This window comes from Cannabis sativa, chromosome 5 (assembly GCF_029168945.1).
Source record: "Cannabis sativa cultivar Pink pepper isolate KNU-18-1 chromosome 5, ASM2916894v1, whole genome shotgun sequence".
In the NCBI taxonomy this organism is placed as follows: Eukaryota; Viridiplantae; Streptophyta; class Magnoliopsida; order Rosales; family Cannabaceae; genus Cannabis; species Cannabis sativa.
In genome coordinates this window covers 770,221-793,285 of record NC_083605.1, presented here as the reverse complement: position 1 = coordinate 793,285, position 23,065 = coordinate 770,221, and the positions used below count along the sequence as shown (strand labels likewise).

The 23,065-nt window shown below is 32.8% G+C and overlaps 3 protein-coding genes across 8 annotated transcripts; 2 read left to right on the top strand and 1 right to left on the bottom strand.

Moving 5' to 3' along the window:
• Positions 1-1,661: 1,661 nt before the first annotated feature.
• Positions 1,662-3,209, bottom strand: LOC115717348 (large ribosomal subunit protein P1). The gene is made up of 3 exons (XM_030646318.2): positions 2,977-3,209; positions 2,589-2,798; positions 1,662-1,928 (listed from the first exon to the last, which is right to left on the bottom strand). The coding sequence occupies exons 1-3, from the start codon at positions 3,040-3,042 to the stop codon at positions 1,875-1,877; spliced, it is 330 nt and encodes a 109-aa protein (XP_030502178.1). The 5' UTR covers positions 3,043-3,209; the 3' UTR covers positions 1,662-1,874.
• A 1,350-nt stretch (positions 3,210-4,559) lies between these two features.
• On the top strand, positions 4,560-9,088 carry LOC115716841 (serine/arginine-rich splicing factor SR34A). 5 transcript variants are annotated; one of them, XM_030645746.2, is made up of 14 exons: positions 4,560-4,735; positions 5,908-6,182; positions 6,331-6,453; positions 6,614-6,679; positions 6,768-6,842; positions 6,923-7,061; positions 7,201-7,247; positions 7,342-7,399; positions 7,636-7,685; positions 7,763-7,819; positions 8,156-8,235; positions 8,332-8,436; positions 8,548-8,632; positions 8,757-9,088. In XM_030645746.2, exons 3-14 carry the CDS (start codon positions 6,367-6,369, stop codon positions 8,775-8,777), a joined length of 870 nt encoding a protein of 289 aa, XP_030501606.2. In that variant the 5' UTR covers positions 4,560-4,735; positions 5,908-6,182; positions 6,331-6,366; the 3' UTR covers positions 8,778-9,088. The 5 variants fall into 5 exon arrangements, with proteins under 5 accessions (XP_030501606.2, XP_030501605.2, XP_030501607.2 ...); XM_030645745.2 differs by having other exon boundaries at positions 4,560-4,769; XM_030645747.2 differs by lacking the exon at positions 5,908-6,182 and having other exon boundaries at positions 4,577-4,735.
• A 1,025-nt stretch (positions 9,089-10,113) lies between these two features.
• Positions 10,114-15,825, top strand: LOC115716662 (uncharacterized). 2 transcript variants are annotated; one of them, XM_030645512.2, is made up of 15 exons: positions 10,114-10,497; positions 10,596-10,680; positions 10,765-10,867; positions 10,952-11,036; positions 11,117-11,203; positions 11,303-11,389; positions 11,494-11,951; positions 12,330-12,411; positions 12,503-12,676; positions 12,749-12,802; positions 13,432-13,524; positions 13,605-13,676; positions 13,889-13,935; positions 14,394-15,095; positions 15,179-15,825. In XM_030645512.2, exons 1-15 carry the CDS (start codon positions 10,381-10,383, stop codon positions 15,534-15,536), a joined length of 2,604 nt encoding a protein of 867 aa, XP_030501372.2. In that variant the 5' UTR covers positions 10,114-10,380; the 3' UTR covers positions 15,537-15,825. The 2 variants fall into 2 exon arrangements, with proteins under 2 accessions (XP_030501372.2, XP_030501373.2); XM_030645513.2 differs by having other exon boundaries at positions 10,115-10,497; positions 13,611-13,676.
• The last annotated feature ends 7,240 nt before the right edge of the window (positions 15,826-23,065 follow it).

The window sequence follows — 23,065 nt, the reverse complement described above, 5'->3', positions numbered from 1 at the left end:
TATCCAAACTAAGGAATTAAAAATCGATATTTTCCACCTATATTTCCATGATGTTATCTTTTTGAAGCTATATATTTTTGGGTAGATACCGTTTTGAATTCCAACTTGTATTTTGTAAAAATTAATAAATTAAATATTGTATTTTTCAAAATGATATAATCTAAAAATGTTATGATAAAATTATTTATATTTTTTACAAACTGTTTTTACTGAAAATTGTTTTCTAGTTAGTTATATTATAAAAAAATATTAAAGATTAAGCTTGGGTCTCGGGGTTCTATTTTATATCATTTTGAAAAATTCAGTGTTCATTTTATCATTTAACAAAATAAAGAGTTCGATCGGTATCTTTTGTAAAATACAAGGTATAAAATTGTATTAATTAAACTCTAAAATTAGAAATATTTCTCAAAAATATCAATATTCCCTATGCGTATATTATCTATGATTATTTTCGAAATATCTTCAATACTTTCAAAATATACATGAATATTCTTTATTTATAAAAAAAAACAGAAAGTAACATGTTTATTTATAAGATTGTTTTTTTTTTTTTTTTTTTTGAAGAAACGTTCATTTAAATAGATTTCAGACTTCATGGTCGTTACAAAATAAGTTCATAGGAATAGACGAGATGGCAAGACAACCAAACTGATTATGGTCAAAAGCTCACATTATGAGCCATAAAATTACAAGTTCTAGCAGTAATACAAAATAAACAACCAACAAAAGAAGAAAAGATTTTTTTACAAAATAAGGAATAGTTCTCAATTTCCTATCTAGGATCTAAGTCGTTGAAGGAGTTGATTACCACTTTAGAATCGCTTTCCACCAGGATAAAGTTGTGGCCTTTGACCTTAGCCACTTCAAGAGCCAGACAAACAGCAGCAGCCTCACCACATAAAGCATCTGAAAAATCTAACTTTGTCGTATGCACCCAAAGCACCTTACTTAGTCTCTAGCAACATGTTCATTTTAAAGACCTTCTACATGAAATAAGATCGTTCAAACCTTCTACATGTTCATTTTAGTATATTAACATTTGTGGTATGAATATGTTCAACTTCCAATTTATGGGTGCAGAAAGTTGATATTGAAAGATGGGCATGCGTGAACGGTGAAATGGAACCATGGGATATGAATCATATTCCAGCCTTGGGCTAAACAGCAACTGGCCAAATTTCCTAAAGAGGGTGGTGATCATAAGGAAATGAAGTCTAATATCATTTGTGCTCTGCTGCGGTTTGCTTGGCTCTTGAAGTGGCAAAGGACATAAATTTATCTTGATAGAAAGCGAGTGATCAAACTTGCTCACCGAGTTGAAAACTATTTCTTATTTTGTAATAGAATCATTTCTTCTTTTATTACTTGTTTATTTTGTATTACTGTCAAAACTAGAAATTTTATAGCACACAATGTGGCCAGATGAGTGTTTTCCCATAACTGCTTTGGGTGCCTTGATGTAGCATCTATCCCTATGAACATTTTGTGTAATGACCGGGAAGTCTAATATTTTGATTAATGAACATTGCCTTTCAATAATAAATTTGCTTTGTTATTATATTTTCATTTAATACAACCAAAAGTAGGGGAGGTTGGGTATGCATCAAATTAGAGAGGTTTGATGTAATTGAATTAAAGAAGAATAAAACAAAACAAGATAAAGCAAAACTGATAATTTTTGAATGAGAAGATAAACTTTTAAGTGTTTAGACATTGAATTAGAGTTTATGTCAAGCTGTCAAAAAATGACCCAACTCAAAAAAGAAATTTCCCAAAACTTTGATGTAAAAAATTTCCAACTGTCTCATGAGTCTTACAAAATCCTAACTTTGTCTAAAAACCAAAAAGGAATCAAATTGTTGATGAGAAGATTAGTCAAACAAACTGAATCCCATATCATCATCACTCTCTTCCTTTGGCTCTTCCTGCACATACAAAATCAAAAAAACAAAACCCATAAGAGAGCAAGCCAAATAAGTAGAGCTACTTACATTGAAACCAAACCGAACTAATAATACCATGCTCATATCAAATTGACTAAGTCAAAAAGAAACTGTTTTTGATGACACAAACGTGGTCATTTCTAGTTAGTCCCAGCTGGGATTGAACCCCAAAACTTTACTCACTCACTCATAGACAACCACTTGAGCTCAACCTCAAGTAGAGACTGCATTGAAACCAAACGAAACTAATAACAAGGAGTTCATGCAAATTGACTAAACATCCATGCCAAGTCAAAAAGAAACCATTATTGATAAAACAAAGTTGGTCATTTCTAGTTAGTCCCAGCTAGATTTGAGCCCAAAATCCCTACTCACTCACACAGACAACCACTTGAGCTCAACCTAAAGTGGCAGTGGCAGTGGCAGTCAAAAGGCTACTATTGTAGTCAACCAACATCCCAATAACCATAACAATAACAATGGACCTAAGACTAAACAGAATTCAAGTAATTTCTATGTCTAAAGTGTATAAAAGTCTTATTATTTTTGAAAAAACATTCATGGGGTTGAGTTATATAGTTGGCCAATCATGAAATGAAAAAGATAAGAGCAAAATAAGATAATGGGCAATGATATGTGTACCTTCTTCTTCTCCTCAACTGCAGCAGCAGCAGGAGCAGCAGAACCTGCGGAAGGAGCAGCCATGGTAGCAGGACCAGCAGCTCCACCAGATCCAGCATTCAAAACAAGGTCATCAATGCTTTTCTTCTCAGCCAACTTAGCAAAAAGGCCAGGCCAGTAGGGTTCAATTTCTACATTCCCAGCTTTCACCAAAGTTGCAATCTTCTCAGACTTTTAAGTTCACAAAACGTAAATTTATCAAGAAATGATCAAACAACAAAATAAAACAAGACCAAATCTAAATCACAAGATCAATAAAATCAAGATCTGGGCATTGCAGGAATAAGTTGAAAATAAAGAAAAACATTGACTTTGATCGTAATGAGATTGAATAAGAAATGGGTCTTACAGTGATTGGGATTGAATCATCATGGAGAATCAAAGTGGCGTAAGTGCAAGCAAGCTCACTGGCCATTGTTGTACTGAAAAGAGAGGAATTGAAACCCTAAACTTTTGAAGCGGCAGCTTTGACCTCTGGATTGACACAGCGAAGGGTTTTTAGGGCAAAATATACGGATTGTATATATAGGTGGAGATGGCTAGGGTTTTTGATTTTGATTTAATTAGGAATTAGAATAGTGGGAAAGAGGAGAGAGAAGAAGTTGAAGAAGCAGTTACAGAGCTTTGGTATATAGTGGGCCTTAATTATCAGTACACGAAAACCCAAGCCCAGTATAAAAGCTAAGGCCCAAGCCCAAACAATTCTAACCTCACCTATTACCACTACTTGCCTTAATTCCTTTTCTTCTATTCTAGTTGGGTAAATACCATTTTGGACCCTGTGTTTTGCAAAAATTACAGATTGGACCTTGTGTTTTGTTAAATGATAAAATGGACCCTGTGTTTTCTAAAATCGTAAAAATAGGACCCTGAACTTAATTTTTGACAACTTTTTTTTTTTAATACAACCAACTTGAAGACAATGCTTAATACGAACAGATACAAAAAATGTAAACAGTTTTGTCATAGCACTTTTAGATCGGATTATAATTAAACTTTATTTTGACAAAAAATCAATTCAGGGTCCTATTTGTACTATTTTAGAAAATACAGGGTCCATTTTATCATTTAACAAAATACAGGGTCTAATTGGTAACTTTTGTAAAAAAGAGGGTCCAATATGGTATTTACCCATTCTATTTTATTATCTCTAACTGAACTTTACCAATATTTTATTTTATGTCGACTAAAGTGTTGATGTAACTAATAATAATACGTCATTGTTGCATAAGAGCATCTTTAGTATAGTAGTTATTCATTGTAGTGGTCTTGTCACATACATATGTAATATGGTCTAATTTTTATGACCAATTTTATGTGAAGTGTTGCTCAATATACACAATGATCATATGATATTTTTTTTATTAGATTTTTTTTTTACCTAAAAAATCATTAATTTAATACATGGTGGACAACTTTTAGAGTTATCAACCATTAGAGTGTTTTTGTAAGAAAAATGTGACAAATTTTATGTGAATGAGAAAGAAAATAAAAAATATATTTTTTTAAATAATGTATGTATTTTAACACGTATAAAGGTTGCCCTCATGAGAAATACTATTAGTATATAATATTTTAGTATACGTAATATTATATGAAAATATAACATATAATAATATAATTTAAGATTTTTTTATTTTTATATTTAAAGTAATTTTTTTTACATTATTACAGAAATTTACATAGCATTTAGCAACTAACAAAGCAACCTAAATCACAACTAAAATCTATATAGTAACACACATAAAACTTACTAGACCAACTAACCACCGAAACAACCCAAACCATAAATTAAAACAAAAAAAAATTAAAAATAACATTACAGAGCTATTAGATAGTGGGCCTTAATTACCGTCCACAAAAGCCCAAGCCCAGTATAAAACAGGCCCAAGCCCATATTAATTCTAACGCCACCTGTCTGTCATTCAGTTAACTGCAGTTTATATCACCGCAAACGGTTCCAGATTCTCTCTTCTCTCTCACTTTTTTCGGCTGTTCCAGAAAACCCTAGCTCTCTCGAGTTCTGCAGCTACTTCTCATCCTGACTGTGCTCTCACTTGAGAAAAGGCTCGCCAATTCTTCAATCGGTTCCAGGAATCTCCGATTCGGTGCGGCGGTGTTTCTCAATTCTCGCTCATTTATGTATGTCTTGGCTAGGGTTTTGGTTACGAGTTTGAATTGCAGTTTCTTGTTATATTTGCTAGTTATTTAAGCTGGGATTTCGAGTTCTTGATTCATCGAAAAGATTTATTTATTTATTTATTTTATTGTTAAATCTTATGGAATTAAATATGAGCGTTTGAACGTGTGAGAAATTCTTGAAGGCAGTGGTTAATCGTGAATGAAAACAGTTATAGCAAATTATTTTTTGTTGGCGTGATCTTCATCTTTTTCTTTTACACCATTAGTAAAAGAAATTGAATTTTGTAATGATCTGTTGACATTTGCCATTTTATATTGTTAATGAGTAGACAAGAACTTGGCAAGAAGAAAACATTGGCCACTTTTCATGGCCAAAATGTTCCAAATTTTTTCACTTGTAGGAATTTCTCTTACATAGCACCCTTTGTTAATTTGAATTAGGGAAACAATAGGTACCAAGCAAGGAGTGTTTAGCATAAGAAAAAGTCTCAATTAACTTAGGCAACTTTTGATTAGAGGTAATAAAATGGGATGGAATTGAATGGAATGGAAACAATTTTCATTCTATTTCTTTGTTTAGTTGCATTTTAAAGTATTGTAGTGACACAATGTCATTCATTCCAATGGAATGATTTGCCATCATTTTTCTAGTATGTCTATTCCATTTTGAAATGGAAGGAAATACCATTTCATTGCAAGATTGAGTAAAAACTAAAAAAAAAATTGTTGTGCATTTTTTTTTTCATTCTTATTCCTGTATTTTCATTCTTACCAACCAAATATACCTTTTATTAACTACATTCATGTGTAAGTTTTTAAGACCAATGGTGCTTGCCTGGTCTTGTAAATGCTTGAATGGTTATGCAAAATTGGAATTGAACTACTAGTTTCAGTATTTTCTTTGTTGATTTTCACTCATATTGTAAATGTATTTGCTGAGAGATTAAAAACGTGATAATTCCAGTCCTGATCCTTGACATAACTTCATGCTAGAGATCCTACGGGATTTTTAAACAGTTTTTCCAGTTCCAGTGTTGTTTTTCAATGCTGATAAAGAGGGTTGAGTAAGGTAGGCACATGCATGAAATATATGTCCAATATTGCCTGATCTCATGACACGGATGTTTCTTTATGATAGATGACAAGCGCTTGGACAAATATGAGCATTGCAATCATACATAGGGGTATAGAGAGGGATGGGGAGATTCAATGTGGAGTTATGGGTGTTAGTTTTTATAATTGGAGTTCTTGCTCTTGCTCACTCTCAGAAGATCTATACATACATCTGCTAATATTCTGGAGAGGATGAGGAGATCAAATTTTATTTCAATATATTTATTGCTTTGGAGCATCTTGGAGCAAATGAGCAATGGAGCTTGTGGAGCACGGCTCACCTCGAGGATTGCTCTCTTGGTTTGCTTCATTGTTTTGTTTTTGCTTTACTTTTGGTAGCATCAACAAAACAGTACATGTGATGATAACCGGATAGAATAGTGGATGTTGCTGCAATGTATTTTAAATTTTAAGAATATTCATTTATGAGATTTCTTTCTGTTTGCAGTGAGAAACTTGCATAATCAATCTTCTTGTTTCAAATATGAGTGGCCGCTTTTCTCGCACTATTTATGTCGGCAACCTGCCCTCAGATATAAGAGAGTGGGAAATTGAAGATCTGTTCTATAAGGTTTGTTTTAAACTTATTTACTGCAAAGTGCAAACTTTTGGTGCTGTTGAGTTTGATCTAAAATTTATTAATTCATTAGCAGAAGTTAAGAAGGGTCTAATGATTTCACGAAGTGATTCAATTATCCACAAGCTAACAAACTTTACTGCTGTCTTTGCAGTATGGTCGTATAGTAGATGTTGAACTGAAGATACCACCTCGTCCTCCATGCTATTGTTTTGTTGAGGTATGCTTCCAGTCACAGTTTGGATGCATTTAGAGTTAAAGCTGATTTATTTTCCATGTGGCTTATCTTGTTTGTGTTTTGGTTTTAGTTTGAGAGTTCTCGAGATGCAGAAGATGCAATCAGGGGTCGAGATGGGTATAACTTTGATGGTTGCCGCTTAAGGGTAAGATAGTATTCTTGCTTTGGCTATTCTGATTTTTTTTTTTTTGTAGTTATTTCTTAATTTATTTCTCCATAATGCAGGTTGAGCTTGCCCATGGTGGCAGTGGTAGAGGGCCATCTTCTAGTGATCGTCGAGGTGGCTATGGTGGCGGTGGTGGTAGTAGTGGCGGTGGCGGTGGGACTGGGCGCTTTGGTGTCTCTCGGCATTCTGAGTTTCGAGGTACTTATCTCATCAACTCTCATCAATGACAAAATACTATTTCATGTGATAGGAAAGTATGTTTGATCCTGAGCTGACAATTGATTCTAGTCTCGCTTGGTTGTTATTCATTGTTTGATTCATGTGTATTTTGTTGCAGTTATTGTGCGGGGACTTCCTTCTTCTGCGTCATGGCAAGATTTGAAGGTATGGTATTAATACTTCAACTCTACAGAAAACTTGGTATTGATATTTTATATATTTGTTGCCGTGGGTTATATTTCTGGTGTATTGGTTTCAGGATCATATGCGCAAAGCTGGTGATGTATGTTTTGCTGAGGTTTCTCGTGATGGTGATGGTATAACTCTTATTTGGTTTCTCTTGCAGTTTAAACATTTTATTTTGTCTGCTTCAGCAGTTTATTTTATTTGTGAAATGTAACGTTCGTGTTCCTGTTTAATTGAGCTTTTAATGGCATGTTCAAATTGACTCAACTTGCTTTCTAATAATTGAATTTTTTTCTGCCAGACATGTTAATATGATCATATGAAATGAAATGAATACTTACCTCTTGGAATTGCTGTATATTTTCAGGGACTTTCGGTCTAGTGGATTATACTAATTATGATGACATGAAATATGCTGTAAGTATGTGGGAGATAGTAGTTCATATGCATTTTGGCAGCCGTTTTATAAATTTTAACATTCATTTCTTTTCCAGATTCGGAAACTTGATGATACTGAATTTAGAAATCCATGGGCAAGAGCTTATATCAGGGTATGTATTTTCCTTACAAAATGATTCAACCTTTCTATCAGCTTTAGACAATTTCTTCATCTGATATTTGACATTGACTTTGCTCCTTTTGAAGGCATCCTCACCTTCTTTCATCCATTTTTTATTGTTCAAAACTTCAAATTAGAAACTGTTAGATCGAGCAAAAAAAAGTACAAACTGTTAGCTTAGCATTAATTCACTTCAGCAGAAACCAAACAGAAAGAAAAGAAGCTTAGCTTTAAGTCTTTTGTGATGCTTCAAATTGATTTGCCAATTATAGCAATGGTTCATTGGTATATCTTATATTCATGTAAAGCTTGTGTTGTCTGCTTCCAGGTCAGGAAATTTGAAGCCAGTCCTTCCAGGAGCGTAAGTAGAAGCCGCAGCAGGAGCAGAAGTCCAAAAAGGAACCGCAGGTACTAACCTTTCTCATTTCGCATCCCTTGTTTCTCTTCGTCAATTGTTGTGTATAATATAATGGGGAAGTCATGCCTCCTTTTCTTTGCTGGCAGTAAATCTGTGGACCGGTCATCAGTATCAAGGTCTAGATCGAGGTCGAGATCGAGATCGATGTCTAGGTCTAGATCTAGATCGCCTTCTCCCGTCAAATCTTCGAGGTGGGTATTTTTGGTCGCTCAAGAGACATTTAAGATTGTGTTTAATTCTGCATCGTATGTCATTCTGCTATCCTAATTGTGACTTGAATAAACACTCGTTTTTTATTCTAGGCCAAGATCAAGATCAAGAACAAAATCAAGATCGAGATCAATGTCAAGGTCAAGATCAAGATCGAGGTCAGGATCTCCTCGTCCAGTAAGTGATGATTTTACCTTTAGAACAAACTTTACTTGAAAAGAATGTCAGAATTCATAAATGCAACCATTTTGCTTTATTGTTTAATTCTTCTATTGTTGCTTAATCTCGATTCCATTTTCAGGCGCGGTCTGGCAGCGGTTGATCCTTTATCGAGCAAGAATATGCAGCGGAGTTGGCGCTAGTAGAGAAAGAATTATTAAAAATATATATGAGTGTGGTCTCTTTTGTTATAAATTTCTTTAGGAGAACCCTTATTGTTGAGTATGAGTTTGTATGACTTACAACTACACACAGGGCTTTGCTTGGCTGTTGGTTGATATTGGATTTGACTATCTATTTTAGTGTATTTTATAGTAACTGATTATATTAGCTGTGACTATGAGTTTGATGGAAATTTGTGAAACTTTGTATCCTGGATTTTTTTTTAAAGAATTTCAAACCTTTTTTTTTTAACCTTTTATTGGATTATTGAAATGTTTAAGCCTTACAAAATGCTATTTAGCCTTATTCTACAAAACTACAACTTAGAATTCAATCATTTTACCTAATTTAATCAGTCATTGATCATTTTTACCCAATACTTTTGAGGAAAAAATGTTTATGATATCTCATGATAAATTGATTAGAGTAGCGATGCAAGGGATTATTTGTTGATGGGAGAAAATTTTCTAATTCTTTAATAGAGATCATGGGTCTGTTGATATCTTATAGCTTGTTCTATTTTGATTAATAAAATTATCTTTTGATTAAAAATATAATTCTTATTAATTTTTTAAATTGATAAAAAAATCCTAAATTATATTTATTGTTAAAAATTATGTATAAAATAAATAACTTAAATATTATTTATTATAATATAATTTAGGCTAATTTAGATTTTTAGTTCCTTAATTTGACACATACTAAATTATGTCCTTTAAACTTTTTAGATTGTTAAAAAAATTTCTCAAACTATTGAGATTGTTTGATTTAAGGACTCATATCTAATTATACTATAGAAAGTTTGACATGAATGAAAATTTTAAGAGCATGATTTGGTACTGTTAAAGTTCAAAAAGTGATTTGGTAAATAACAAAATTTAGGGGTACAATTTAGTATATGAATAATCATGGCTGTTGAGTGAAATTTTTGACAACTTTGATTAGAGATGTTTTAATGATTAGAAGAAATTTAATACGAAGGATTTTTACGTGGTTGAGACATTAATGAGCTTTACTCTATGAGTCACTATTCTTAATGTAGTAATTCTTTACAGAAGGTTTATATTCTATTTTTTTCGACTCCTTTCTCAAAATGTAGTTAAGATATTTATCCAAAATGAGTTGGCCTTAGGTGCGAGCCTAACCCGCCTATGCTTATGCTTAGAACCGGCCTTTGAAGTAGTTACCGATAACTTAATTAAAACTATGAAACTTTTATAACTGATAGGTGATTGAAACTTTTATAACTGATAGGTGATTTCTAACATTATCAAAGTAATCAAAGAGGTTCAGAAAAGATCAATTGTGATTTCTTTTTTAATTTTATATATAAAAAATAAAATAAGTTAAAAAAATGGTTGTACTTGTCCAATAAAAAAAAGAAACAAAGATAGTGATGATGTGGGTACTCGAACTAGGGTTCGGTTCTTCTTCTTCTTAATCAAATCTTAAAACAAAATCCGCAGTCTCCTCGAGTCGATCCCTTCAACTTCAACTCATCAAATTTCCCTCCAAATTCAATTCTCAACGGCCACCAACCAACCATGGCCTCGCGCTTTCAGGCCGCCGCCTTATCTGCCTCGCCTTTCTACCCCAACGCCCTCGCTTGGTCCGACGATAACCTCATCGCCGTCGCCTCTGCTCATCTCGTCACCATACTCGTACTACTACTACTACTCCCTCTCTCTCTCTCTCTCACTATATATATGTATGAATGTATGTATGGATATGCTTACATTTTGTGTTCTTTCATTGTCAGAGTCCTGCAATGCCTTCTAAACCTCGAGGTCTTATCACGATCGAAACCGGCGAGCCTTATCCAATCGGTGTTGTTGATCGTACTGGTAAATTTTTTTTCGGCGTTTGATTATCAATCTTATCTCACTTTTTTTTTTTCAGTTTTCAAACTTTGTCTCTGTTTTTTTTAGATTTGTTATCAGATACTTTGCTTCCGACTAGTATATCTCGTGACATTCGGCCTTGTGTTCGATCAATTTCATGGTCGCCGCTTGGATTATCTCCAAATTCAGGGTAAGAGACTGATTCTCTCATTCTCTGACCTTTTACTGTGATCGAATTTGATTTGTGTATACTGATTTGGTGCTTACAATGTAGATGCTTGCTTGCTGTGTGCACCATTGAAGGACGTGTTAAGCTATATCGTCAACCTTTTTGTGATTTCTGTGCTGAATGGATTGAGGTATGATGTGATTAAGGTCAAAGATTTTAGATGAACAAATCAGTGAAATTTGATAAATTTTGTCTTTTTTTTTTCTTCAGGTTATGGATATATCAGCTAAGCTTTATGATTATCTGGAAAGTACTAGCTATGGCGAGTTAAAAGCATCTATTCCGAATGAATCTGATGTAAGTTTGATATTATCTTGGGAGGCAATGGTTTCTAGATGGTTTTATGTTTTGATAAATTTGATTGAGTAACTTTTTTTTTTAATTTTATTTTACCAGAAATTAGATACAGAGGTAGATTCTGATGAAGACTGCTTAAATGTCATTTTGAGAAAGCAACGTAAGCGACGGAGATCGATTAAGAATGTATCCGACATTAGATAATAGTTATATTGTTTCAATAATATGGTTCTGTTTTAATGTTTTCTTTCAAAGCTGTTTTTCTACTTGTTTTACTTAACTAATTTCAGGCGCTGGAGACTGATACTGGCCAATTAGAAGAAAGCAATTGTATGCAGATTGTTTCTGTATCAAAATCTAAGGCCAATTCTCTTAAGAAGATACCCGAAAAGTCCACACTGCCTCTCATAACTGCTGATAAATATGCCACCCGGAGTGCAATACTATCATCTCTTGTGGTTGCTTGGTCACCAGTGTTGCAGGTTTCACCCAAAATGTGTGCTATTCCTCAAAATGGTTCATCCATGTCTTTACTCGCAGTTGGTGGGAAATCTGGTAAAGTCTCACTTTGGAGAGTTTCTGTACCCGAATGCTACTCGATTGATCTCAGTAGGGTCCCAACAACTGCAACTATTGTGGGGCTCTTGCAGGCACATGGTTCATGGGTTACAGCAATTAGTTGGGCACTGCTTGATTCTGAATCTTCAAATCCTCTATTTTTATTGGTTACTGGAAGTTCTGATGGGAGGTGAGTTGGTAGCACTTTAAATCTTTTTGTGGCTTTTCTTATGTGCAAATTTTGTGTGGTCAAGAATTCATCTACGTATTATATGTGTAATTTCTCTTTTATCTTTTTTATTCGGAAAGTAATATTTAATGTATAATTGTTATGATTTGTTCCATTAACCTAGCATTATTTGTAACACAATGTTTCATCTTTCCCTGAGTAGCCTTGTTTATGTATTCAGCAACTCAATCGATTTCACAGGCATGTCTGATTCCTTGATTCACTTTGTGTCTGAAGTCTGAAAGATTGTCTTACTAGATGAAAATAAAATTACTTATTCTCATCAGCTGGTTGTAGTTATCAATTATCATTCATATTTTATTTTATTTTGTTTTCCAGTGTCAAGATATGGATGATTTATAATGAGCAATTGTTGAAGTCAAGCGAAGCTAATCATGCTTCCCTTTCCCTGTTAAAAGAGGTAATGTAGCTCTTGAATTTTTTTCATATTTAAAAGTCTACTTCTGTCTTATTAATTGTTAGCATTTTGTGATAAATGGTATTTTTAATAGGTTATAAATGATGATGTCCCAGTTTCAGTAATTTCACTTGCTGTACCTGCTCAGTCCTCAAACAAAATTTTCTTAGCAGTTGGAAAAGGATCTGGAATTTTCGAAGTATGGATTTGTGACATATCGAATAGTAAATATGATAAAGTTGGCTCGTATGATTCACATGACAATATTGTAAGTTCCTTTTTGAACTTTTTTATTTTAATTCTAGTCAAAGCTGTGTATTAAGTTTTTAAGCATTACTAGGTTACAGGTTTAGCTTGGGCTTTCGAAGGACGTTGTCTGTACAGCTGCAGTCAGGTAGTTTGAGTTTAGAAGTTGTGTTATGTTTTTTCCTTGTTATGTTTTTTTCAATTATAATCACCCTTTCTGTTTCTTTTGTTTTTAACATGTAAATCATTACCACAACTTAGTTCGAATCATTCTTTGACTTCGAAATATTTTCTGCAGTAAAAATAGAAGTATCTCTGGCAAGAATAAATTAAAATTTGTAAAGTTTTTTCGTTTGCTAAATTAATATTTGTATAGTTGATCACTCAATTTGTCATGGTTTAGCTATATGCTTGAGAGCAAGATTGAAAAGATTTTATAAAAGCTAGTAAAAATAGATTACCAAAATTGGGTTGTTCGGGGCTGGATGGGTCAGAAAAATGTTACTTTTGCTAGCTACATATCATTTATGATTGTAACTCCTACAAGAAGCTTTGTAGTGGATGACTGATTAGTCAAAGAATTATGTAGATGTGGAATTTCTGATGATATAAGTGTCATTGATAATAATGAACAAGTATACTGATGATGTATTCTTTCTTTAACCACTTTACACAAACTGATATGAAATATATGTTATACACATAAATGTTGATGTCATAATCATAAATAAGTGAAATGTATCTTAATGTTTGGCTAACAAATTCAAGTGCTATTAGGATAATTATGTTCGGTGTTGGATTTGGAGTAATGATGTTCTATCTGAAGTACCACTTCCTTCCAACACTCCTCGCTTGAGAAGCCCATCAGAAGTATGTTACCATCCTTACATTCCCCTTTTCCCTTCATTTCTGTGAAACTCTTTATTTGGTTTACAAGTGTGAAAATGCACTTGCAGCTTTCACATACATATGCGTCATGCTTTGGTGTTGCAGTCTCTCCTGGAAATCTAGTGATTGCTATGGTATGACATAAACCTTGTGCCCTTTACATGTGTTATTACTAAGTAGGATGGTAATGCTGTTATGTTTCAGTTAATTATTGGAATGGAGTATAATGACATCTACAGTGCCACTACTTATTATAATAATTTCCAGCAGTTCCATTTTTTTTTTCTCAAATGTTAAAGTTGTAGACTGAAAAGAACACTAAAATGTTTATTCTTAAACCTTGTAGATTCGCAATTTCGATGAAGATTTATTGGATCCAATGTACCAGAAAAGGTAAAAAAAAAAACACTTTGAAGGCATAATAATGCTATCTATATCTGTAAATTTTGTTGGTGTAGAAATATAGGAACTTAAACTTAAGAATCAGCTTGAGAAATAATGGAAATCATTTAATTCAGTAAAAACTGAAACAAAGATATAAAGGGTCAAGCTTTCTGGTTTGTTTCGGAAATTAAGTGTCAAGGAAGATAGGGAATGTTGATTAGCTAATATTTACCTAAGTAAAAAATGAAATAATAAATTGCAGGGAGTGAGAGAATGCAATTTCGACTTAAAGCTGCTATTCAGCAAAAGCCTTGATCATGACTGCAAGAGGACAAAGAGTCAGCTTGCTATGGAAATGATCAGGAAAGATAACAAACTAAAACTAAAATAACAACATTCATACTGGAAAATAAAGCTGCAGGTTTCCTTTTATTTGCCTTAGCTAATTTCTTGAAAAAACATGCCAGGACTCAAAAGGCTGCTGTTGAGTTCTTCTGGATTGGTGCACAAGAAGTATCTGTTTTGTCAAATAACTCCTCAACCTTCGCTCTTCCTGGTATTCCCGTAAAGGAGTTGAGTTCTTGGGAGGTCAATATTCTGTGGTCTTTGAAACAGTATGAATGTCCAAGCAAACCTATCATTGTTTGGGATATAGTAGCAGGGTTACTGGCTTTTAAGCGCTTTGCAGCAAAGTATGTAGAACATATACTGATCAAGTGGCTCTCAATTTCTTATATCGGATCTAATAAGTACCATTCTACTGAAAAGATTTTGTTGCATATCCCGAGGATCTTTTCAAAGCTTTCTTCTCGCCAGCTACACCTGCTGAATATTATTTGTAGAAGGGTTATGCTATCAGAGCTGAAAGCTGACCAAATTAATAGCAAATTAGAGAACCTTAAAGAACTAGATTGCTCAGATGAGAAACTGATTATTTGGATTAAGCTGCTTTTGAGCAGCGAAAGAGAACTCCGTGAGAGACTTATAGGTTTGAACTTTTCTACTTGTGTTAGTCTGCTCTCTAATCCATCAACCTCACTTTCATCTCCTCCTGGAAATCAATTTCCTGTTGGGTTAGCACAAATGCAGCAATGGGTTGCGCTTAATCGTGATTATGTACATAATCCGTTAATAGTCCTAGCATCAGAGGTTCAAAAGCATGAGAAGAGGTACTTTATTATTTTCCTTAAACTGCTTGATTTTACTATGTCTAAATTTCTCACTGCCTTAAAAATGTGTGATACATTTATAGGCTTCAATCAAGCAAAATTGCAACGGGGGAGCAGTGTTGCTATTGTTCAGCTCCAGTTCCATTTAAATCTCCAGAATTCGCACATTGCGAAAGTAACGGTCAGGGACACAAACTAGCTCGTTGTTCTGTTTCTATGGAAGTTTGTCTTACAATCCCAACATGGTTTTGCATATGTTGTCACAGAAGAACTTCCACACTACCACCCGAAACTCTTTTCACATTGCCCGGATACCCTTCATTCGATTTAAAGTCTTCAACGGCCTCGAACAATGCATCTCCAAAGCCATTGTGTCCATTTTGTGGAATACTACTACAAAGACAACTGCCAGATTTTCTGCTATCTGCATCTCCTGTGTAAGTTATCATGTTCCCTAACTTTGTTTCAAGTGGGCTCCAACCCATGCTTTGGGTTAGAAAAGAAATAATATATAGTAATACCAAATTAATTCCCTTTATGCAAGAAAAGATAAAATAATAAAATAGGGTGAAAAAATGAGAGAACAACAAATAATGATTAATGAGTTCACAAATCAGCACCAAAAAAAAAGGATATGACTTGTGGACAATTGTAGTAGGTAAGATCTATATGATCTATCTGTCTTTATTATATTTTATTTATTTATTAAATTAATTATTTAAGGTCCTAATTATGTCACGTGTTGTATATGCTTAATAACCAGGCTGTGTAACATATGCCCTTTCATTATTGTAATCTCTGTATTAATTACAAAAATAATAAACAATTGATCATATTTTAATTGATGACAAAGATATATAATATAGATAATATCAAACAACTCTTAATAATTGTGAAAACCAATATTAGAAAACATTTATTTTTTCATAAAGTCTCCTATTAATAATACTCTATAGATTTAAATATAAATGCTTTCTTTAATACTATAGCTACTAATACTGAAAATGCTCCATGATTTGGTTTTAGATTTAGATTTAGATTTGTTTTAGTTTACTCTTCTTCTTCTTCTTTGTTTGTTTATTAAGTCATTGCTTCAAACTTTGACTTAAAATTGTATTAAAAAAATTTAACATTGAAGATATTCTATTTCTATTTCGATTGTTTTTCATTTTCTTTCGTTTAAGTCGTTGAAAATGATGGAAGCTCTCACTCTTGGAATTTTGGTTATTATGAGCTAAGATTTTCCATTGTGATTTGTGATATTTTTAGCTTTATATAGGAAGGAACTTGCTTGCCGTGAGGGTTGGGCAGTTTTGACCACGCTTTTATATCTTTATTTTTCTCTTTCTTTTTCACTTATTTACATTGATATGAATTCAATTGTACAAATGATTTCAAAAGAAAAATAAAAATCAATTGGAATTTGGACACATATTTAGGGGTGGCAATCGGTGGGTTCGATACGAACACGAGTTGATATTTTATGAGTTCGGGACAACATGAAAATTATTCAGGTCGTGTTTGTGTTTATAAATTATTCGTGTCATGGATTGTGTTCGTGTTAGACATCTAAAATAAATTTAAGAGCTCCACACAAATACAATTTGATGACAGTAAAAATAGTAATTTAGCTTACAATTTGCCAACACGACATATGATTTTGTAGGTAATTTATTTGAATTGTGTTCGTGTTTGTGTTTTATAAATTTTTTGTGTCACAAATTATGTTCGGGTTAGTAATTTTTTAGTAAATTTAAAATCTCAACACGAATTACTAATAATATGCAATGTATAAATAACATTTATAGAGTAGACATGTTATTTAAGTATCCAAAATTTAAAAGGGATCTCTTTATTTTTTTTATTTGAAGCTATGTGTATATAATATAATTATTAAATATATGATATTGATTCAATTTTTATTTGTCAATTGTTCAAAAAAAAAAAATAATTTAGGTATTTTTACCGTTCATTTAGTATCTCTTGTATTTTAAAATTGGGATATTGATGACAAAATTACCTATTTTTGGTAGTAAAATTTTTTAAATGTCACTTTTGTTAGCTATTACTCCTGTTCAAAATGCTCTATTAAGTGCCACGGTGGATATACCACAGTGTACACGTAGCAAATTTTTAGTAGAGGATATTGCCGGGAAAACTATCTAACTTCTATGATTAGTGACACTTAACCACATAAACTAATTTTTTAGTGGTAAAATTCTTTAAATCTCACTTTTGTTAGCTATTTATTCATTCCGTTCAAAAGGCTCTGTTAGGTGCCACAGTGGACATGTCACAGTGTACACGTGGTAAATTTTTAGTAGGAAATATTGACGGGCAAAACTACCTAAATTCTATAATTAGTAACACTTAGCCACATAAATTGATTTTTTATTGGCAAAATCTTACAAACTAAACTTCTATTAGCTATTTATCCCTTTCGTTCAAATGCTATTTTGAGTACTCTATGATTGGAACCATCAGATTTCCCTTCCCTCGTTCTTTCTTCTTCTTTTGTGATGAACCCACTAGACCACAACGAACCCAGGCATGAACCAACGAACCCAGAGAATCCCTCCAACTGCAGTGGTATTGATGAAGAGTTGTGGGAGAGGGAGAATCAAATCTGGCGAGGTCGAGGCGAGAAAGAGAAACTTCAAAGGAGGGTTGGGTCTCGAGGCTTAGAGGGAGGCTGAAGGGTTGGTTGGGTTTGTAAGGTTGGGAAGTCGTTTTTGTGGTTTGTTTGGGTTGAAGGCGGTCGGAGGTGACTTGCCGGAGCTGTGCGAGAAGGAGAACGAAAGAGAGAGGGAGTGTGGGTGGAAATTAGGGTTACAGGGAGAAAAATGTAAAAGAAAGAGAAGAAGAGGAAAAAATAAAAAGAAAAAAATATTTTTGATTTTTGATTTTTTATAATTTTTAAAAATATTTAATCAATTAAAATTATGTGGACCACAAAAATTTGCTACGTGTACACTGTGACATGTCTACTATGGCACTTAACAGAATTTTTTGGACAAAAGGGGTAAATAACTAACATAAGTGAGATTTTGAGGGTTTTACCACTAAAAAATCAATTTATGTGGTTCATTGTCATTAATCATATAGTTCAGGTAGTTTTACCGCCAATATCTTCTACTAAAAATTTGTCAAATGTACACAGTGGCATGTTCACCGTACCACCTAATAGAGTCTTTTGAATGGAATAGGTAAATAGCTAACAAAAGTGAGATGTAGAGGATTTTACCACCAAAAAATTGGATTTATGTAGTTAAGTGACACTAATCATAGAGTTTAGATAGTTTTGTTGCCAATATTTTTCACTAAAAATTTACTACGTGTACAATGTGACATGTCTACCGGCACTTAATAGAGTCTTTTGAACGAAATGAGTAAATAGCTAATATTGAAGGGTTTTAATACCAAAAAATTAATTTATGTAGTTAAGTGTCACTAATCATAGAGTTTAGATAATTTTGTTGCTAATATTCTTTTAAAGTTTTATATATTGTCAAAAAGAAAATGATAAATAAAATTTTATTAATATAATAACATGACTAAACAGTTGTTAAATAATTAAATTTAAATTTATAGCTCATATAATTAAGAAATTGGTAAAATTTTATTATTTAAATTTATGATACATAAAAAATTAAAAATTAAATTTAGAGTATTTTATTATTTGAATTTATGATACATAAAAAAATAAAAATTGAATTTTGAGTAATAAATATGTATGGTTTTCAAATATGAAGTATCAAATGAGTATTCCTATCTACCTTGATCAAATTTATGGTGCAGAGTTTTCCTATTTATAGTATGCCCACTTTCTTGCTCTCGAATTGACTTTGTGATGATCTTTGATAAGCTAGTTAGGAGATTTTGGTGGACTCGGGCTACTTAGAAGTCTAGATTCTTGGCTCTCACTAACTTGGAGTCTATATGTTGCCCTAAAGAGAATGTGAGCCTAGGTTTTAAACAATTATGGGATCTTAATGTTGCCCTGATATCAAAATTAGGATGGTGTTTGGCTTCTAATAGTGATTTCTTTTGGTGCAAAAATTTCTGTGCTAAATACTGTAAATCAGGAGTTAATTTTTGAAATCTCACTTTACCCTCCAATGCTTCTTTTGTGGCCCGGGAAATTATGACCTCTAGGGAGCTTATTAGATACCATAGTTGTTTCCTCGTGCGAGATGGGAATTTGATTAATCTGTAGAATACACCTTGGGTCTCGTGATTGTCTTGGGACCATTATAGAGTGTTGGATAAATCTCCATACTAACTGTCACATGGGAAAATGCCTTAAACAAGTTACAAGGAAAAATAAAGTAAGATTTTTTACTAGTCTCAACAGACCATTATAACTCTTGGAGTAGTCGGTTCTGTTTTCATAGGCTTAAATCTTTTAGCTCTTTACTATACAAGAAATTAATAACAACTTCTCAAGACTCCAACAAACTTTCAGCAACACAAGGAAAAATCATAACAGTTTTCTAACTGTTTTCTTAGCTCAAAACACAACACATCACAATCAACAACAACACTATAAATAAAGGGGTCAACCTGCCCATTTCGTGTGGCATTTTCAGATCAGCCAAAGAGTGTTGCAGCAGCCATTTCATGAAGAAACAACCTCAAAAAATAAGAGGGAAAAACAGAGAGAGTTAGAGAGATTTATTTGTAATAAAACCAGAAAAATAAAAGAAGAAAAGAGAGAAAAAGCTTGAGATTACCTACTAAAATTGTGGTTAGGAATCTCCAACTCTTTGTAATCGTTTTTGACATGGATAGTGAAGAATCAAGCATCTTCGAAGGAAGCTTGACGGAGATGTACCCTTGATTTTGAGGGGAACTCCGAAATCAATCTCTTTGTCATCTTGCTATTATTTTTCTGCCTCTATTTTCGGGTCTCTTTTCAATAACTAACAAATATCATTTTAGATCTTTGCTGTCACTATTTTTCTGGTGTTTATTTGGGTACATGCGAGTTCGGGTATGGAGGGCTTTGTTTGAAGCTAGAAGAAGAGAAGTAGAGAAAGAGGGCTAGGCTGCGGTTTGAAGATTATTGGGAATGCAACTAAAGTCCCACATTGGCTAGGAATGGAAAGAATTATGGGTATGTAAGGTGTTCCACCTTATCCATTAGTATGAGGCATTTTGGGAAGGTGCCAAAAAAAAAAAAAACCGTGAGGGGTTAGGCCAAAGCCGACAATATCATACTAATGTGGGAGAAGGTGAGGTAGCGGGGCCCAACAAGTCGTATCAGAGCAAAAAGTTTAAGAGCGCTGAGATAGTGGGCTGCATTTGCAATGTGTGGAAGAAACCCTCATTGTGATGACCTCGCAATTAAAGATCTATATGGTGTCTTTGTATCGAAAGTCTACCTGATATTGAGGTAGCTTCTTTCAATCCATGGGTTCAAGATGGTGTATAGCTTTCTTGTCTGCTATGCTTTTGGTGAATGGCAACTGGTGTGCCAGTGCATGGGCGAAGTTTGTGTCGAGATTTTGTGGGCCCTCTCATCTCATTAAAAGCCTCCCTCCTGAGAGTAAAGATATGTTAATTTGAAAAGATATTGTTGATGGAAGCTTCTCGGTGAAACACGCCTATAGATTTTTGGTTTCCTCAAGAGTAAGCCCTTGCAATGAGATCTAGAAGGTCCTCTAGAAGGCCCCAATTCATGAAGAACTAAAGTTTTCTTATGGAAGTTAGGAAGAAATATGTTGCCAATAGGACATCGTCTCCAAGCTTTTTGGCAATGGTTTAAATTGCATTATTTGTAGTGTCGTGAATATTATCTGCTTCATCTATTCTGTTACTATTCTTTGGCTAGACAAATTTGGTTATCTAGTCCTTGAAATATTTGTAGCGACGGACTTAGTTTTGATTTTGTGGTGTGGTGGATTCATAAGCCACCTGATTTTTTTCCTTCATCTTTTCCCGTTCTTGAATCTTTTCCTAATTTCGTTGTACTTTGGATTTTTAGACTTACTAATGTTAGTGCTCATAGATTAGTGGCTTAGACTTTGGTTTGTTTTGTACAATTATTTTCGTTATAAAATATATATATCAAATGAGTATTATTAAAAATACAAAATAACAATGACTCCATATTCTGGTGTAGTTTCCCTTGAGGTGGCAGAAGGCAAAGCAATCCTTACAGCCCTTGAGTGGATTCAAGCAGTTAAGCTTCCTGTTTCGGCTATTGCCTCGGATTGCAAAAGTGTGATCGATAAAATTTACAACTCTTATTGTAATAATTCTGTTCTTAGTGATGTTGTTAATAGTATTAGGAATTCATTGTTGTTCAGTCCTAACCTGTCTGTAATTTATGTACCAAGGGATTGTAATAAGATAGCTCATCTCCATGCCAAAACAGGATTAGGATTAGACAATAAATGTACTTGGAATTGGAATGGTTCTCTACCTTCCAATCTAACCTGAATCTTTATACTACTTGGTTTTTATATTTGAAGGATTTCAGGTTTTTGTCAAAAAAAAAAAAAAAGAAAATACAAAATACTTTGTAAAAGCATAGTTACCTACCTTTGTTTTTTTTTTTTTATTAGAAAATATTTATATAGAAAATTGTATATTTTGAAAGGGAATGAATTTTGTGCCCCTTACTAAGGACAAATAGTAGTTTCACGTATATGAATGAAACACTATTCATTAATTTTCAACTATTGATTATGATAGATGTCTTACTTTCTTTCTTGTTACATCTGAATACGAAACCTTTGACTTTTTTTACTTGCATTGCATAATTGGAACAACTTATTACAACTCTATCCAAAATGTTTTCTTTAGCCCAAAAAAAAAAGGACATTAATTTATGTAGAGCCTATAGTGTAGATTATAGTGTAGATGAAGTTAAACCAAAAAAACCCCATGATGATCAAATTGCACTTGCAAAAAAATCAGTGCTTTCCATTTTTTATTTTTGAAAAAAAGAAAGCTTACATGATATGCTCTTTTTTTCTTTCTCAATATATTAATTATCAAGTACTTAAAATGTTAATTGCTAAAGAATATAGTAAATTCCAAATCTTCAAACTCTTCCACAAAACTTACTAATTATAAGTAAGTATTCTCTCTCTCTCTTTTTTTCATTTCATTTCATTAGGCACTCCTATCCTATCACAGTACAACTCAAAAATTTATATATGAATTTTATAGACTAGTTGTTGTTGTAGTTTTAATGCACTAAAGTGGGGACCTCCAAACTATACACCTAGTCTATTCTCATTTTATTATTATTTTTCGAAAAAAAAAGAGCTTAGAGCTAGACACAATAGTAGCCAAAGTATACATTATCACTATTCACTACACCCATGACCCTTTTTAAAGTTTTATTATTTTTATTGTTATTACATGGGTCGAAGTAACTTAGATAGCGTTTGGTTGAGCGTTTGGTTGGAGGTAATAAGATAAAATAGAATAAAAATAAAGAATAATTATATAAGGCACAATTTTTTATAAAAAAAATTACATTTTTACGTTTAAAGATTTTTTTTTTTTTTTACATTTTTACGGTTTTTAATAGAAACAACATAAAAACTACGTAAAAGTAACATAAAAATAATGTCTAAATAACATCAAAATTATAACAAAAAATAACATGCAGATAACAAAAAATCAACAACAAATTAACAAGAGTACAACACAAAAAGACCGTATTTTCTGTAAATAAAATTAAAATTGTAAAAATATTTAAAATTCTGTGAAACTGTATTTTTGTAATGTTTTTATTATTTTTGTGTATTTGTGAAATAATTCCTAAAAATAATCATTCTATTATGCAAAACACAACTTGAAATTTTTTTAAAAATGACACTAGTATATTAAAATAAAAAAATAAACACATATTATAAAATATAAAATATTAAAAAAAAATAACTAATATATTAAACGACTCTCCCTCTTTTTTTGAGTGTAGCGTAATGGTATTCTTACAATCAATTAATAGC

Excerpts from the sequence above, each read along its gene's own strand:
- LOC115717348 (XM_030646318.2), bottom strand. The coding sequence starts at position 3,042 with ATGGCCAGTGAGCTTGCTTGCACTTACGCCACTTTGATTCTCCATGAT. Across the intron at positions 2,799-2,976 it reads ATGATTCAATCCCAATCACT|TCTGAGAAGATTGCAACTTT; the intron begins GTAAGACCCATT and ends TGAACTTAAAAG. Across the intron at positions 1,929-2,588 it reads CAGTTGAGGAGAAGAAGAAG|GAAGAGCCAAAGGAAGAGAG; the intron begins GTACACATATCA and ends TTGTATGTGCAG.
- LOC115716662 (XM_030645512.2), top strand. The coding sequence starts at position 10,381 with ATGGCCTCGCGCTTTCAGGCCGCCGCCTTATCTGCCTCGCCTTTCTAC. Across the intron at positions 11,037-11,116 it reads TCTGTGCTGAATGGATTGAG|GTTATGGATATATCAGCTAA; the intron begins GTATGATGTGAT and ends TTTTTTCTTCAG. Across the intron at positions 13,677-13,888 it reads GAAATCTAGTGATTGCTATG|ATTCGCAATTTCGATGAAGA; the intron begins GTATGACATAAA and ends TAAACCTTGTAG.
- LOC115716841 (XM_030645746.2), top strand. The coding sequence starts at position 6,367 with ATGAGTGGCCGCTTTTCTCGCACTATTTATGTCGGCAACCTGCCCTCA. Across the intron at positions 6,843-6,922 it reads TTGATGGTTGCCGCTTAAGG|GTTGAGCTTGCCCATGGTGG; the intron begins GTAAGATAGTAT and ends TCCATAATGCAG. Across the intron at positions 7,400-7,635 it reads GGTTTCTCGTGATGGTGATG|GGACTTTCGGTCTAGTGGAT; the intron begins GTATAACTCTTA and ends GTATATTTTCAG.